At 45.8% G+C, this 18,330-nt stretch overlaps 1 protein-coding gene across 7 annotated transcripts in view; it reads left to right on the forward strand.

Moving 5' to 3' along the window:
* Positions 1-2,237: 2,237 nt before the first annotated feature.
* Positions 2,238-18,330, forward strand: part of DENND1B (DENN domain containing 1B) — a 273,822-nt gene continuing 257,729 nt past the window's right edge. For 3 of the 7 annotated variants that reach the window (XR_008685007.2, XM_055418975.2, XM_055418976.2), the window contains exons 1-2: positions 11,844-11,975; positions 14,107-14,171. Coding sequence is in view for 5 of the 7 variants with exons in the window: in XM_055418975.2 (XP_055274950.2) it covers positions 11,959-11,975; positions 14,107-14,171 (82 nt within the window). In the remaining 2 variants the exon portion in view is untranslated. Of the gene's footprint in view, positions 2,309-11,843; positions 11,976-14,106; positions 14,172-18,330 lie in introns of those variants that run through there. The other 4 variants (XM_088845228.1, XM_055418977.2, XM_088845226.1 and 1 more) reach the window with 4 other exon arrangements.

The raw sequence follows: 18,330 nt of genomic DNA on the forward strand, positions 1-18,330 counted from the left end.
GTAGCACATTCTTTTAGTTTGTTATATAAATGCTTTTGTTTATCCTACAGCTTGTGCAGAGGACCTTTAAAGAAGAGAATGTCCTCAAAAATTGTAAATAGTGCATGTAATTTAGGTGGGTAAAGATAGAAGAAGCAGATGCCATGTGATAACAGTTCTGAATTGAAATACAGACCTGCTGAAGACTTGCTCCCTTTTGTTGAGTGAGTGAAAGGGATAGGAAGAGAGAAAGTGAGAGAGGGCAATGGAGGGAAGAAGCAATGTATGTGTTTTACAAAGAAAATGGCTTTTAAAAATGGCTCAGTGGTGGTCTGTGGGCTGGATTCTATTTCCTGGTGCCTCTGGCAAGCAGGGAAAAGCGTATTCCTCCACACGGGCTTCTGGGAATAATATGTCCCTGGAGCATTTGCTTCCTGTCCCATCATGGACAGTGCCTGTTTCACCTGCTAGTCTATACGTCGCAGGACGATCGAGAGACCCAGCTAATAAAACATGACCATAAAGCAGTTGGCACAATCACAGCAAGTATGAAAAGGACACATGCAAACGTGGAGAAGCTTGTGGTTCTGCTGTGAACACGGAGCCGTTGTGCATGGAATGACAGAGTGACTCAAATGTTAAGACACTTTTTTTTTTTTTTGGCTTTCACAAACTGGAAGTCGTCTTGCCAGCTGGCTTGCTGGAGTGAGTTTTCCTAACTCAATCACAGGCCACTGGATTCAAAGCCTTCCTTCTGTTCTGAGGTCAGGCCACTCCTCACGAAGTCATGCAGGGACTACTGAAGAGTTCACACCTGCTTATTTAAACGGGAAGAGCAACGTGCTTGTGTGAAACATCAGTGAGAGCAAGAAAGGGGTCACATGGGGATCGGCGGCCTTCTGACATCACGGAACAGGAATTACTAGCGGCCAGTCGGTAGTTTTCTTTTTCCTGTCTTTTACTGCTTACTTGTTTGCTTACTTGGCTGTGTTGCGTCTTATTTGTGGCATGTGGATCTTCGTCGCATCATTCAGGATCTTTTGTCGTGCCTCACAGGCTTCGTCGTCCCGAGGCCTGTGGGATCTTAGTTCCCTGACCAGGGATCGAACCCATGTCCCCTGCATTGGAATGCTGCTTCTTAACCACTGGGCCACCAGGGAAGTCCCTTGGTAGTTTTCTTAAGTAACCATGGTGAGGACATGGCACACTTAGCCTTCCCAGCGCACAGACTAACGCCCTAGGTCCCTTGTCCGCAGTTCACCACAGAGGGAGTGAAGGGAGGTCCAAGAGGTGTCTGTGCAGCGACAGACGGAGCAGTCAGCCTCCACGGGTTCAGGGGCTGAGTCACGGTCCTGAGCCCTCCTGCTTTCCTGCCCTGCTCAGCCGTCCTGATTGGCAAGCTCCAGAGCGCAGGGAAAGGTTGATGAGATTCTGCACAGTGAATGAGGGAAGACAGGCAAGCCTGAGTCCTGTCCACAAAGCAAATCCCCATCAAACCAGGAAGACCTTGATCAGTTTTACGGAGCCTCCATCCACGGCGCCTTCCTTCCCAGGGAAGATTACAAGCCGAGGTTGTCTTGGCAGATACTTGCATATGTCTCAGGTCTGTGACATCAGGAAAATCAGCCGAGAGATAGGATGACAACCAGGAGACCTCTCAGTCCCTGTTGATTTGTACCTTCTTATTTGCACCAGTAAGGAAGTGGAAAACAGTCAAACATGCAGGAGTTTAGAGTCTCTGTGTACCACTTTCAGCTATATTTGGCTGAGTTCTGTTTGCTGGTATTCTTTTTCTCCCTAGAGCCGCTCAGATCTAAGTGCATGTCATGTTTGCCGCATCACTGTGTTTTAGCAAAGTAGAACTTGCCATACAGGAATCTGTTGAAATCATTTATCTGTTTGCATCCGGATGACGGCTGCTTCTAAGGATTAGTGACCGTGTTGCACTGGTAACATCACATTAGCTGCTCTTCTGCTTCCTTCCAGTAAATTCCACTGTCATTGTTCATCGGGTGTGCACTCAGGCTCTGCAGAGTATCAGGTGGGTGTGAGCAGAGCCTCCGACAATGCAGACGTCTATTTGTGTGGAGTGTCTGGTGGGCGGGGTTAGCAGTCTTTCCCACGCACTGCCACAGGGTTATACAAACACCGCTCTGCTTCTTGCAAGCCAGAGTCACCAAGAGAGCTTGTCGTCTCTGGTTCCCATTGGTCGCTGATAACTCTGCTCCAAATATTCTTTTTTCTTAACTGCAAGGACTGTTTAAAATTTTCCAATGTCTGGAGAATTGAAGAACAAAGGTAAAAGTGAACTAGCTGAAGGTGGTCAGAGGTAAGAGAATGTGACTTTCTAATTTTGGGCAAATCACCTGAAATGGGGTGGTGGGGGGAAGAGAATCTCTTTGCTATATTATTTTTGAGAATTTCACTAAAAGTCTTTTTCACTACAAGTTTAATAGCAGAAGAAAGAAATATCCTTTCCCATTTGAATTTTATAAACATTTGGAATATGTTCAGATTTGGTAGTAAAGATGTTAAGAATGATCTGATCCCTTTATCTCCAAACTGGATGACAACTTTCAAAGCTGGCTTTCAAATTAATATAGAATGCTAACCTTATAGGCCTGGAGATGTGAAAACAACTCAAGGTAAAAATATGTTCAGGAGAGATATTGCTCCCAAATGTCATCTACTTTCTCTCTATGTTTTAAAATATAGTTCATATATCATTATGAAATATATCAGATTTTTACCTTTAGATTCAAATTCATGATATTGGTGCTAAGTATAAAAGGAATAACATGCTTAAAGAATATTCTTTGTAACAATGCTATCTCAGTTGTTATTTAAAAGGCAGGTCCTACTAAAATATTTTCAACAGAGTTTTCTAAAGACTTCAAGAAATTTGACTTGTTATAAACTTTATATAAAGGATTTTTCTTCCATAATAAATGAAGATGGTTGTACTATTAATAAAGTTTCACCAGGAAGAATATTAGGAGGCAATGAAGCATGCGATCTTAGGGAATGCCTCACTTGGATCTCATGTACTCATGAGGGGGTTGTGTCTCAAAGTTCATTTCTAAGTTAACTGTTTGGAACTGAAAACCTTGAAATAAAATGAAGCTCATGGTCCATTTGGGTCTAGCAAGGTTGTTTTAAACTCAAAGCAATATTAAGGTATTATTTAAGAAATACTGTTCCAGCGTTGACAATGTTGTTCCTCTTACCACACTCCACAGGGGACGGGGCGGTCAGGGCAGGTACTCCGGCTATTTCTTCATTTATGTCTACGGCCTGTCTCTGCATGGATACACTGTGTAAATGGGTGGGGGCTAGCAGGCCAGGGATTACCTTTATTGTTATCATAGTATTGGTTTGGTCAAGAAGGTCGTTTGGGTTTTCCCATAAGGTCTTATGGAAAAACTTAAATGAGATTTTTGGCCAACCCAATACAATGGAAACAGTGACAGACTTTATTGTTTTGGGCTCCAAAGTCACTGCAGATGGTGACTGCAGCCATGAAATTAAAAGATGCTTGCTCCTTGGAAGAAAAGTTATGACCAACCTAGACAGCATATTAAAAAGCAGAGACATTACTTTGCCAACAAAGGTCCATCTAGTCAAAGCCATGGTTTTTCCAGTAGTCATGTATGGATGTGAGAGTTGGACTATAAAGAAAGCTGAGCGCCGAAGAATTGATGCTTTTGAACTGTGGTATTGGAGAAGACTCTTGAGAGTCCCTTGGATTTCAAGGAGATCCAACCAGTCCATCCTAAAGGAGATCAGTCCTGAATATTCATTGGAAGAACTGATGTTGAAACTGAAACTCTAATACTTTGGCCACCTGATGTGAAGAACTGACTCCTTGAAAAAGACCCTGATGCTGGGAAAGATTGAAGACGGGAGGAGAAGGGAACGACAGAGGATGAGATGGTTGGATGGCATCACTGACTCAATGGACACGAGTTTGAGTAAGTTCCAGGAGTTGGAGATAGACAGGGAGGCCTGGAGTGCTGCAGTTCCATGGGGTTGCAAAGAGTCGGACACAACTGAGCGACTGAACTGAACTGAATACATTTTGAAGCAGGACACTAGTCTCACTAAATGCCCTGAACTTTGATTTCTCCATAACATTAATATGTAAAGGTGTATAAGTTAGGGGCTATTTGGGTATGACTTGAGGAAGGTAGACATTATTGTTCTTGTTCAGTCACTTAGGCGTGTCCGACTCTTCTGTGACCCCATGTTCTGTAGCCCCCCAGGCTCTTCTGGCCATGAAATTCTGACCATTGAATCAGTGATGCCTCCCAACCATCTCATCCTCTGTCATCTCCTTCTCTTCCCACCTTCAATCTTTCCAGGCAAGAAGGGGATGACAGAGGATGAGATGGTTGGGTGGTATCACCGATTCAATGGACATGAGTTTGAGTAAACTCCGGGAGTTGGTGACAGACAGGGAGGCCTAGCGTGCTGCAGTCCAGGGGGTCGCAAAGAGTCAGAGACGAGTGAGCGACTGAAGAACTGAACTGAACAGAACCTGGCACTCCAAAGGGATTCAAGGAAAACTGATTGTCTCAAACTCTGGAGCAGAGTTAATCCTCCTGGAGTATTCGTAACCAAAAGCCAGATCCCACAAGGGTGGTCTGAAAGTTTCAACATCTACCAACAATAAATTAACGCCCTCTCCAGAGAACTCAACTTCCTTCCAGCTTTTACAAAATTTCTGTGTCTAAAGCTCCAAGGAACAAAAGGGAACCACCAAATGTAGAAGCAAAGAAGGGACAATAAGAGGCAGAAGGAAAAAGTCAGACAGTAGAATCAGACCCACAAATGCTTCAGAGATTGGAATGATCAGGAATATAATTTAAAATATGTTAAATATATTAAAAAGCAGAGACATTACTTTGTCAACAAAAGTTCGTCTAGTCAAGGCTATGGTTTTTCCAGTGGTCATGGATGGATGTGAGAGTTGGACTATAAAGAAAGCTGAGCACCGAAGAATTGATGCTTTTAAACTGTGGTGTTGGAGAAGACTCTTGAGAGTCCCTTGGACTGCAAGGAGATCCAACCAGTCCATCCTAAAGGAGATCAGTCCTGGGTATTGATTGGAAGGACTGATGTTGAAGCTGAAACTCCAATACTTTGGTCACCTGACGCTAAGAGCTGACTCATTCGAAAAGACCCTGATGCTGGGAAAGATTGAGGGCAGAAGGAGAAGGGGATGACTGAGGATGATATGGTTGGATGGCATCACTGACTCAATGGACATGGGTTTGGGTGGACTCCGGGAGTTGGTGATGGACAGGGAGGCCTGGCGTGCTGTGGTTCATGGGGTCGCGGAGAGTCGGACACGACTGAGTGACTGAACTGAACTGAAATATATTTTAAGAAATTAGGGAAAGGCTTGAAACATGAGTTGAGAAAGCAGATTTTTAAACTTTTATTAATCTTTTTATTTTGTATTGGAGTATGGCCAATTAACAATGTTGTGATAGTTTCAGGCGAACAGCGATGGGGGCTCAGCCACACACATACATGTGTCCTTTCTTCCCCAGACTCCCCTTCAATTCAGCTGCCACACAGCACTGAACAGAGCTCATTGTTCTGTGTGTGGTTTTTAGTTGGTTATGCATTTTAAGAGAACGCAGATTTAAAAATAACCAAACAGAGCTTTAGAAATAAAATACAGATAAAAAACCAAATGTCTGACTTAAACAGAAGATAAGACAAAGCCACAGAAAGTATTAATGAAAAGGAAGATATTTATAAAGTTATCCAAAATCCAGCCTAGAATGATAAAAAGAAACCATGACAGAGATGTTAAGAGAAGTGGAAGGTAGAAAGAGAGATGTGTATCGTCAGAGTCCCAGAAAGAAAGAGGAGCAAGGGTGATGTTCAGAGTTTCCCAGAACTGGTGGAATTCACCAGTCCAGCATCAGGAAATGCAGAGTAACCAAGAGGAAGGGATTAAAAAAATCTTCATCTCAATGTTTCATAGAGAATCTAGAAGTCTAAAGACAAATGAAATATCTTAAAAGTAGAGACAAAGATTACACTTTGAGATTACTTTCAAAATTCAAATTATAACTGGAGGTGTTGGAAGACAGAATAATGATATTGACTTTGTACAGAAAGAAATGTCAAGTTAGAATTCTTTATCAGTGAAGATATCTTTTAAGAATGGGGGTGAAATATATATATTCCGCACCCAAACAAAAAGTGAGAGACTCGGTCAGTACCTATGGCCTATATTTTAGGCAGAAGGAAGGCAATCCTAGATGGGAGATAGAAGCTGAAAATAAGAAAGAAATGGGGTCCTGGCGGTCCAGTGGCTAAGACTCCTTGCTTCCAATGAAGAGGGTGTGGGTTGGATCCCTGGTCAGGGAGCTAAGTTCTCACATACTGTGAAAGTGAAAGTTGCTCAGTCATGTCCAACTCTGTGCAACCCCACGGACTATAGTCCATGGAATTCTCCAGGTCAGAATACTGGAGTGGTTAGCCTTTCCCTTCTCCAGGAGATCTTCCCAACACAGGGATCTCCAGGTCTCCTGCATGACAGGCAGACTTTTTACCAGCTGAGCCACAAGGGAAGCCCCACATACTATGTAGCACTGCTAAAAAAATAATTAAAAAAAAAAAAGAGCAAAATAAGTGGTAAACTTCTGGCTAAATTTAAACAAACATCGACAGTATAAAACAACATCAGTAATGTACTGTAGTTTTGGAGGGTATTTCAAAGGTCCCTGTGTTATTTGAGAGAAGGTTGAAATATTGATAAATTCTGGATTTAATCACATAAATTTGCCTGTTAAAATTTCTAGGTTAGTCACTAAGTGAATAGGAACAGACTATATAACTTCCAAGCTAGAACAAGGGAGAAGTGAAAGCATGAAAGAAAAATCAATTCTAAAGAAGGCAAAGATGAGAGAAAGAAATCATAGATCCAGAGAAGACGAACACAAAGTACGACATGGTGGAAATGAATTCAAATATCTCAGCAATTATAAAACATGCAGTGGTCTAAACGCCCAATCTAAGGGTGATTATCAGACTAGATTGAGAGTCAAAATTCACATTAGTTAGATAAACCTGCACATAATGACTTAGAAAGTTTTGATGTAATAGGATGAAGGAGATATATTGATATTAATAGTAGGCAAAGGAAAGTTATGACCAACCTAGAGAGCATATTAAAAAGCAGAGACGTTACTTTGCCAACAAAGGTCCGTCTAGTCAAGGCTATGGTTTTTCCCGTGGTCATGTATGGATGTGAGAGTTGGACTGTGAAGAAAGCTGATCGCCAAAGAATTGATGCTTTTGAACCATGGTGTTGGAGAAGACTCTTGAGAGTCCCTTGGACTGCAAGGAGATCCAACCAGTCCATCCTAAAGGAGATCAGTCCTGGGTATTCATTGGAAGGACTGATGCTGAAGGTCCAATACTTTGGCCATCTGATGCAAAGAGCTGACTCATTGGAAAAGACCCTGATGCTGGCAAAGAGTGAGGGCAGGAGGAGAAGGGGACGACAGAGGATGAGATGGCTGGATAGCATCACCAACTCGATGGACATGGGTTTGGGTGGACTCCGGGAGTTGGTGATAGACAGGGAGGCCTGGCGTGCTGTGGTTCATGGGGTCACAGGGAGTTGGACAGGGCTGAGCTACTGAACTGAACTGATTTCATCAGAAGCAAGCTGTTAAGACACTAAGGCAAAAGCATTGCTAGAGTCTCAGAAAGTCACAACATAATGTAAGTTTACCAGGCAGAAATAACAATTATAAAGTGGCTTGCATATTATAACACAGCCCCAAACTATATAAAGCAAAAACTGAAAGAACTTTAAATTGAGATAGACGAATCCATCATCAATTAGGAGATTTTAAGTCATCTTTTATTAATTGAATTGTATCAAGCAGATGCAAATCTAGTCATAGAAGATGTCAAAAGTACAAACATAATATTTGATCAAGGACATATCTTTTATTTTATTTATATTTTGGTTGCACCATGTGGTTTGTGCATCTTAGTTCCTTGACCAGGGAATGAACCTGGGCCCTTGGCAGTGAAAGTGCAGAGCCCTAACCAGTGGACCACCAGAGAATTTCCTAAGGATGTATTTCTAGAACACCTTACCCAAGAGCTGAAGAATATATATTCTTTACAAATACACAGAAACAATTAAAATAGGGTCAAAACATTTGGATATTATTAGCGCATAGACTAAGCTCTTTGAGCACATGTAGACTGTGTACTTGGACGACTCTTGCTGTTACAGTGGCTCAGTTGTGTCTGACTATCTGAGACTCCACACACCACAGCACGCCAGGCTTCCCTGTCCTTCACTATCTCCCGGAGTTTGCTCAAACTCACGTCCGTTGAGTCAGTGATACTAACGTCTCATCCTCCGTGGCCCTCTTCTCCTGCCCTCAATCTTCCCAGCATCAGGGTCTTTTCCAGTGAGTCAGTTCTTCTCAACAGATGGCCAAAGTACTGGAGCTCCAGCTTCAGCATCAGTCCTTTCAATGAATATTCAAGGTTGATTTCCTTTAGGATGGACTGGTTGGATATCCTTGCTGTCTTAGGGACTCTCGAGTCTTCTCCAGCACCACGGTTCGAAAGCATCAATTCTTCAGCACTCAGCCTTTTTTTTTTATATTTCAACCCTCACATCCACACATGACTACTAGAAAAACTATAGTTTTGACTATTCAGACCTTTGTAGGTAAAGCAGATGTCTCTGCTTTTTAATACACTGGTCTAGGTTTGTCAAAGCTATTCTGCCAAGGAGCAAGCGTCTTTTAATTTCGTGGCTGCAGTCATCATCTGCATTGATTTTGGAACCCAAGAAAATGGAATCTGTCACTGTATCCATATTTTCCCCATCTATTTGCCATGAAGTGATAGGACCGGATGCCATGATCTTAGTTTTTTGAATGTTGAGTTTTAAGACAGCATTTTCACTCTTCTCTTTCATCTTCATCAAGAGGCTCTTTAGTTCCTCTTCACTTTCTACCATTAAAGTGGTATCTGCATATCTGAGGTTATTTCTCCCACAGTAGAAATATTTCTCTCTGTAGTCCTGAGAGAGAAATATGCTCACATTAGTTGTCAAGTAGGAAATATTACTGCTGAAATATGATATTAGGAAGATCTAATACAACTTTGAAGGCTTGCCCTTTGTAGAGTTCTCTACCAGTTGTGTCAAAAGTTCTAAAACTGCTAAAATCTTACCACTGGTTTCAATAAAACCTCACTAACATAACTGTATACAAAATCTTTTTTCAGTAATTTTAAACAAACATACAAATTGTGTCCATCTGTGTTTCTATCCTTTTTAACCTCAGTAGTATCAGGATATATAAACCTCTTCATCATGGTCAGCCTAAAGGCTGGTTTAAAAAAGATTTGTTTTGTGTTTACATATGTAGTATTTCCATTTTTATATACTTAGAGTAAATTTAAAAAAATATGCAGGGGTATGATTGTTACTTGTGTGCGTTTGGGCTAAGTTGCTTCTTTGTGCGACCCCATGACCATGTTCCTCTGTCCAGGGGATCTCCAGGCAAGAATACTAGAGTGGGTTGCCATGCCCTCCTCCAGGGGATCTTCCCCACCTAGCGATGACTGTCACTTAAATCTCAACAAATGGTTGGGGAAAACAGTTGTATTAATAGTTCAGTTCAGTTCAGTTCAGTCGCTCAGTCGTGTCCGACTCTTTGCGACCCCATGAATCACAGCACACCAGGCCTCTCTGTCCATCACCAACTCCCGGAGTTCACTCAAACTCATGTCCACAGAGTCGGTGATGCCATCCAGCCATCTCATTCTCCGTCGTCCCCTTCTCCTCCCGCCCCCAAGCTTTCCCAGCATCAGAGTCTTTTCCAGTGAGTCAACTCGTCGCATGAGGTGGCCAAAGTATTGGAGCTTCAGCTTTAGCATCAGTCCTTCCAATGAACACCCGGGACTGATCTCCTCTAGAATGGACTGGTTGGATCTCCTTGCAGTCCAAGGGACTCTCAAGAGTCTTCTCCGGCACCACAGTTCAAAAGCATCAATTCTTCGGCGATCAGCCTTCTTCATTAATAGTGCCTCACCACAAATTGAAAACTCCTGTAGGCACCTCAGGTAGGGTTCCTTTCTTTGGAGAAGAATTAATTATAATGAAAGGAGAAGTCTGCTTGGAGCAGAAGTGGTTTTTGAATTTATGGATGTGTTTTCAAAGCTTTGGACTATAGTAACTTCTTATGAAGAAAAGAGTTTTATTTGGGAAAAAAGACGATGTGGTGTATTTTGCCTCATTGTGAAACTGAAATCCACAGAATGATTTCTCAAAAGATCACACAATTAGTAGCACTTTTATTAAACTTGAACATCATACTGTTCATGTGATACACAAGTAATAATTCCCATTTTACAAATGTAGGAACTGAGAAACTGAAGTGTCTCACCCCAAGTCAAGCTATGACAACATATTTGCCAGAATATAATTTTTCTGTTTCCCCATTACGTCCTGTGCTCATTTCAGACTACCAGGCCTGTGACTGTGCCACGCCTCTTGTCTTGTTCACCAAGTAACAGTCATCTTTGGCCAGAATGCCTGAGGGCTAGAAGACCTGAGTTTAATTTTAGGTTCTTGATTCTAAATTCTTTAATTCCCAAGCCTCCTTGTTTGAGGTCTATGTCTCATGACTCACTCTATTCATACCACATCTGGTTTCTTCTCATCCTCTTTCCTTTTGCATGAAGAAGCTCCGAAGCAACCTCTGTTGGGCTGAAAAACACCGAGGCCATGTGTCAGGGGTGGTAACGGACGGGAGAAGCCTTCTCCGGAAGGCCCAGCCCTGGACCACCTTCCCACGTCCATCCTCAGTAAGACTGTTCCTGCCTCTCTTCTCGGTAGATCCTACACAGGAGGCCACACAAGAGAGAGAGAGGCGGTACAGGGTAGACCTGGTCTTAAGTCCGGCTTGGCCATCACCATGGGCAGGCTTGTCCTGCTTCTTCATCCATAAGATGCTGGTGAAAGCGCCTGCCACGTAGAGTGACCGCAAGGGCTGGGACGGTGCGTACAAGCCACTCCTTCGCTCCCCAGGGCTCTGCACGTGGCAGCCCTTAGTTCAGACCCCTCTGCCCTCGGGCTGCACCCGCAAGGCCTGTCCCGACGTGGATGGGTCCCTAAATGAGTCCTTGGGCACATGGTGGCCGTGATGGCGGGAGGTCAGTGTCCCCGACGACGTGCAAGGCCAGCGGCGCAGTGTTATTTGGCTGCCGGGCTGGGCTCCTGAGCAGGTGCACCTCTGAACCTTACTGATTCAGGAGGGGGCGGCTCTGGATCCCCTAGGAGGTACCCAGGCCCAGTGGCAGGGAGGCCAGGGGCCGAGCGCGGCGCCTGAGATGGGGATGTGCAGCCTGAAAGCCATGCGGCGCCCCCCACACCGCTAGGGTCAACGGTTGCTCGGCCGCGGGGCGCGCGCACCGCGGGGTCCGGGTGCCCTGTCGGGCAGTTGGCTTTCCGGGGCGGCGGGGGGGCGGCCCTGAACCGCAACCCCCCAGCCCCCCTCCGAGCCTGGGCAGGCGCCGGAGGCGCACGCGGCGCGCACCGCGGGGTCCGGGTGCGCCGTCGGGTACAGGCTTTCCGGGGCCGGGGTCGGCGGCCCTGAGCGCTCCCGCAGCCCCGCACCCCGAGCCCAGGCCGCCGAGCCGCTGGCGGCCGGAGCGCCGCGGGCCCTCGGGCAGGCCGGCCGGCGCCCGCGCGGCCCAGGTGAGGCGGCCCCGCGCCGGCGCCGCGCGCCCACTTCCTGGTTGGCGGGCGCTGCAGGGAGCGCGGGGCGGCCGGGCCGGGCCGGGGGCGGGCGCGGCGGCCGCGCTGTCACAGAGGCGCGGGGCGGGGCGCGGCCTCTCCGCCGGGCCGGGCCGCCGCGCTGCGCGCAGCCGTTCCCGCGGCGGCCGGCGGGCGGGCGCGCCCCGCGACATGTAGCCATGGACTGCAGGACCAAGTGAGTGCGCGCGGGGCGGGCGGGGGCCCTCCGCCGACCCCGGCGCCCCAGCCCCGCTCCCCGGGCGGCTAGGCCGCGGGCCTGCGGGCGGGGTGGGGCGCGCGGCCCGGGGCGGAGGCCTGGGCGCCGGCGCGGCGCTGCGGGTCCGGGGCGGCGGGCGGACGTGAGGCCGGTTCCCCGCCGCGCGCCGGGCGGGCCGGCGGCTCGGGCGTGACTGCCCTCCCGGCGCGCTTCCAGGGTGTCTACCGGCCGCCCCGGGTCTCCCTCCTCCGGCCCCTTCTCAGGGCAGAAAAGTGCCCCGGGCGTGGAATACCGGCGCCGGCAGAAGGGGCTGGCGGAGGGCGTGTTTTCCGTGTGGCCAGCAGCACCCTTGGGTGCAGCTGGGGCTTTTCTTCAGGACCTTCGGCAGGCAAAAAGCCATCCGAACAGTGTGGTGCTTTTCTTTCTGTTATCTTAGGGGCAGGAGTTTTATATTTTCCTCCGGAAACTTACTTTGCAAAAAATTCCTTCTTTCTTCCTTTGACACCCTCTTAAACCACCCCCCCACCACCCTACCCGAGTTCATGAATATCGTGTATATATTTCTTTTAGCGTTAAAAGCCTTTAACATTTCCCAGTGTTACAGAGTATTTTATATTTACACTTAGAGCTTCTAAAGACTTAGGAAAATAATTTGCTTCAGTGTTAGATATATTGGGGGAGGGTGCTAGGTATGGGACTTAAAAAAGTATATCTTTTGACGTTAACTGGATCAGGAGGGAGGCTCAGCTGAGTTCAGATTATTCCCATTGAAGCAACTTAATAGTGGGGCTGCTGAGGAATTTGCAGAGTAATTTATATGGGTTGTCAATTTCTCTGTTTCTAGATTCTTGTAATAAATTTAAAAAAATAGAGCGCTTACTTAGAAACCAACATAGCTGTTAATTTCTTGAGGGAAATGCATTATTAAAAACAGCCAGTGCACGGACAACCAAGGACTCCAGTGGCAGAAATAACTGAAATACATTAACACTTTGGTCACATGGACTTTGTGGTATCAGATGTTACTTGATCTTTTATCTTCTGGCAGAAAGAGATTAAAACAGAACTATGTTAAAAATAACAGTGTTTCTAAAGAAGATGTCTCAGTAGATTTCCATTCATTTTTGAAATTAACAAAGTATACCTTGAATGTGTGAGCATTTAGTGAATGTTGGTAACTTCTGAATGAAGCAAAACCTTACTGTTCTTAGTGATCAACTCCAATATTGAGACAGGAGTCCAATTTTCCCAGATAGTTGACATTATCTTCTTGGGTTGGCCTCGGAGGCTATGTATAGTTTGGTACTTAAAAGGTGCTTCCCTCCTGTAATTCTGTCTCAAGACTATATGCAGAGTTCCACTTTTAAGGACCATTATGAGTGTTTCATGGTGTGCTAGAACGTGGCAGGTGGAACCAATCATTCAGTTGTGTCTATATTGCAAGTCCTTTGATAAAAGCCAGAGAACCTGCTGTTAAGCTCTGCTGGTGGGGAACGGTAGAGCCTCTTAGGAATGTTCTGGCTTTTCAGTTTTGATTTGATAAGATAAAGGCAATGCTTTCTATTTATACAGCACTTAATACTTTATAAAGTACTTTCACATGTATTATGTGATTTGTAATCCTCACCATTGTTCTGTGACCCTAACAAGGTACTTTCTAGATGAGAAAGCAGACTCAGAAGTTAAATGTTTTTCCAAAGTCTCTGAACTGTTAGCCTCAGTGCTCATAAGTTGCTGAACTAGGAAAACACTCTATTTCTTCTCCCTTGTGATCATGTAGTTTGTTGTTGTTTAGTCGCTAAGTTGCGTCCCACTCATTTGTGACCCCATGGACTGTAGCCCGCCAGGCTCCTCTGTCCATGGGATTTCCCAGGCAGGAATACTGGAGTAGGTTGCTATTTCCTTATCCGGGGGATCTTCCCGACCCAAGGATCGAACCTGGGTCTCAACTGAATTGGCAGGTGGCTTCTTGACCACAAAGCCACCTGGGAAGCCTGGTCATATCATTACATGGAATCTATTGAGACAAGAACAAGATTAACTATTAGAGTTAAGAGAATATAAACTTTGTCATAGGAAAGAAATACTAACAAAGTTCTTTTTCTTTAAGGGAAAATCCAGAAAGAACCTTTGACTTGGTATTGAAAGTGAAATGTCATGCCTCCGAAAATGAAGGTACGTGTGTTTTGCTAGTTCAGAAGAAACGCTTCGGTTGTAGACAGGTGGAATGTGATGGTATCAGGATAGGACTTGTATTAAATATACCTTCTGTGTCTGGTGTCTCAAGTTCTGGTCGGAAAATAGAGGCTGAGTTTTAGCTGTGAGGTGGTGGGAATCAGGAATGTTATCTGTGAAGCTTAAATTTCAGGAGTGTTTAAGTGCCATGTAACTCACAACTTTGTTGATGACGTTATTGTTAGTTATGGGGATGTTCTTTCATTCCTTCTTGAAAATTCAGCTCCTGTGTTGAAATGCTGGTGAAAATTGTCTCACTGGTACAAGCAGGAGCCACACCAGTTCCCGTCTCAAGTTTCCCAGACGTGGAATGTGGACTGGGTAGCCCTCTCTGTGGGCTTTACTCCCAGAGCCAGGGGCTTTCAGATGGCGGTAGACAGCCCCGTGGCATTACTTGGAAGGGGTTTCAGCTGTCAGTTGCTACATCATAATTTCCCGAGATGATGAGGACACCTTAGGATCATGACTTCTGTCAGCTTTCCCCCTGCTTTTGTGGTGTGTGCGCGGGGTGGTGGGGGCAGGACTGGGGGCCGAGAGGCAGCGACGTCTCTTGTTGCTCGTTTTCTCTGCGTTCTATCCCTGTGTTGTGTATTTCATGGAGATCTCCCGACTGTGACTTCACCACCTGTGTACTTAGACCCCAGATAGCACGATGATTCAGTGCGGGACTTTTGTCCAGACTGGTTGTCCACTCTTGAGGCTGGCTGGGAAGTCTGTCCACACTCTCAGCTCCCCAGATTGGCCGGCAATTACATGCTCCTAAGCAATTTGGAGTCGCGCACCTTAAAATAGAGGCGCCCAGCCCCGCTGTGGTGAGGTGGGCAGGGCTAATTTTAGGTAGGAAGGCAGGCCCGTCCTTGGCTCCAGCAGCCCTGCCTGCCCCACTCAGGCCTGTTTGAGCCGCGGCTGTGGCCAGGTTTGCCCCCAGGCGAGGTGAGATCCTCGGTTGTACGTGAGCTTTCTCCGGTTGAAGAGGCTGTCTTTTGTTGTTCTGCATGTATTAGTCTGCTTACGTTCTTTCCAGGTCCAAATAAGTTCTCTTTGAAGATTTCCAGTGGATATTTTTTTTTTTTCCTGCTCCAATTTAAATTTATTCTGTAGTGTATTTATGATAGGAATAAATCTTCACAATATCTACTGTAACTTCAGCTAAGGTGTGTGAAATAATGCTGACCTGACATGTTTGTAAAACAGGCTAAATTCCTTTGGGCAGCAGGGGTTTCTCTGCCATTTTGAATGAATGCTGATTCCTGATGAAGGGATGGGCCTGCCGCCTGGAACACCGGCTCTGTGCCTGTGTTGGGGTGGTCCCGAGTGGGCTCCTCTCTCTGCCTTCATCCGGTTTTTAGGAGCTAGCCTTCTCAGTAGGCGTCTTCTCCTTCTGCCCTTCTTTTATTACCTTCTTGCTCTTTTGGTTTCGTTATTGTTTAAATCACTGCTCATCGGAAACATCTTTGTATTTTAACTGTTTATCTAGCACGATGAGGCTGAAAATATTATAAGTGGTTAAAATAAACATGTTTGGCTTCTCTGTAGGTTGCAGTTAATCTGTCCTACCCACGTATTCCATTAAAATGGCTCACTGGCAGCAAAGCCTAAAGATTTTTTTTAAAAAGCTAAACTTAATTATGTAAAAAGCATTAGCATCAGTTCTTTTTTGATTGTGACTTAAATACTGTGAACTTGACTGATATTTTAGGCTCTAAGAGTTACCCTTTTTGTGCGCTAAAAAACGCTACTATATAACGAAAGTTTTATGTCAGATTGAGAGTTTGATGTTTCTAAATGTTTTTATACTAGTTTTCTGTTTTATTGATAATTATTGAAGGGCAAAATGTCCAGAAATTACTCCAGAAAGTTATTGGGATATTTTTATTTAGCTGTCAGTGAGAGCCATGTATTTAATGAGTCTCATACGGGCATCAGTTTATTTAAAATAGAACACTTTTTGGCTAACATTTACATGAACATGGAATGACATTCTTATGTTCTAATGGATATGTAAAACAAGATGTGTAAATTATGTTTTAGGCTACAACATGAAACCAATTTAAATAATAAGGAAACTTAATGTTTCAAAAAAGGAAGTTTAGAAGTAGGTCACGAAAGGCCTCGGCTCTTTCTGCCTCTGGACTCGGCCACCCACAGGAGTGCAGTCACTGGGAGTCTTAGGTCCCTTGTGGTGGTAGCGTGGCTCTCAGATAGGTTGGAACCCTGCTTCTTGTTTATAACTCTGGGGATGGCAGACACTGGCTTGTCATGGTGCTCATGGGGGTAGTTTCTTTCCCCAAATCCCCCAGAACGTTGGGTTCCAGTGGCCCAAGTGGGCTTGGGCCTGGCCAGTCCTAAAGTGGCCATCAGTGGGGGTAGGGGTGGAGGGTGGAGTGACAAGATCCTCATGAATGTTACATTGAACACCCAGCAGGGAAGAGGAGAAAGGAAATCAGTTAAAGTGTTCTTTGCCTTTCTTAAAACATTGGTTTTATTTTTTGGATGAATTGTTATTTCTCAGTATATTGGTATTTTTTGATGACTGTCTATTTGATCCAGTAGGAAGTACGATGGTCAGGGTAAACTTGGTTTATGCTAAGATTGATAATTAGGGTATTTGGCATGTTTCTTGTTTACTTTTTAATAGAGAAGTTTTAACTTCCTTTATTTATCCTGAATGATTTAGATCATAAATGTCTTTAGAGGCAAATCCTTACTAACTGGGATGTAGTTAGCGATTTGAAGTGGCATCCTAGGGGACTCCCCTAGCAGTTCCTGTGGGTAAGACTCTGAGCTTACAGTGCAGGGGACGTGGGTTTGATTCCTGGTTGGGGAGCTAAGATTCCCACATGTCTTGGGGCATGACCAAAATAAATAAATACGGACTTTTTTGTTGTTGGTTAGTTGCTAAGTCGCGTCCCACTCTGCGACCCTGTGAACTGTAGACCACCAGGTCCCTCTGTTCATGGGATTTCTCAGGCACGAATACTGGAGCGGGTTGCCATTTCCTTCTCCAGGGGATCTTCCCAACCCAGGGATCGAACCATCGTCTCCTGCATTGGCAGGTGGATTCTCTGCTGCTGAGCCACCAGGGAAGCCCAAATAAATACATAGCCTTAAAAAAAGAAAAGAAATGGGATTGTTGAGATGTAACTGATAACGTCTGGCCCTGGTGAGGGACAGTCTTCCTCTCACCTGTTTGGACTTGTTTCAAGGACATTGCATGGAGTTTTTGCAAAGCACCCATCACATGTGACGGGGCGTTCAGCACTGCTGCGAGCGGGTTGGCGTATCCCTGCCGCGTCCTCTTGTGTCGGAGGGCTGGGTACTGGGGGCGTCCAGCCGGCTGGCCGGGGTGTCTCCGCGTGGCTGCTTTCCGGGCAGGGCAGCTCCTCTGGTAGCTTCTTCTCCAGCCCCCGGAGAGCCAGCTGCTGGCATCTAGCTCTCGGTTCTCTTCCCATTAGACCTCCAAGGCGGCCGCTGTCATCACACCTGTTCCACCGTCTTTTTCTCGCTTCCAGCCGTCAGGGAGGTTCAGCCAGCAGGGACGGGCTGCCTGCAGTTCTCACTGCGGAACTTACTGGAGGCGTGCTGCCTCTGCTTTCCCCAGGAAGATTCAGGGAACTGAAAAGCGGCTCTTGCTGGAGGAGTGCGGGAGATGCTTCCTCCTGGGGCTTCCCTTCAGGCAGCGGCTCCACACCCTTGCTTTCTGTTCTGTGCTCTTGGCCCCGCACCCACAGGGGCAGGAGCCGTAGCCCCTAGTTGTGTGGTGCTTGAGTCACCAACAGTCAGCCCTGCGTACTTGACAAAAAACCCTGCGGGCAGAAATGAAGATAACTTGCCCAGAGTAGCCTGGCTCCAGAGTCTCTATTTCAGTCTATTGGTTTTTAGTAGATTTGATAACACGTAGATATTTTAAGAATCTGCCTGCAATGCCGGAGACCTGGGTTTGATCCCTGGGTCAGGAAGATGCCCTGTACAAGGGTATGGCAACACACTCCAGTATTCTTGCTGGAGAATCCCATGGACAGAGGAGCCTGGTGGGCTGCAGTCCATGTGATTGCAAAAGAGTTGGACACAACTGAGCGACTAACACTTTCTCACTTTT

The sequence above is a fragment of the Moschus berezovskii genome, chromosome 17 (assembly GCF_049115385.1).
Source record: "Moschus berezovskii isolate FMDL1 chromosome 17, NW_MosBer_1.0, whole genome shotgun sequence".
NCBI lineage: Eukaryota > Metazoa > Chordata > Mammalia > Artiodactyla > Moschidae > Moschus > Moschus berezovskii.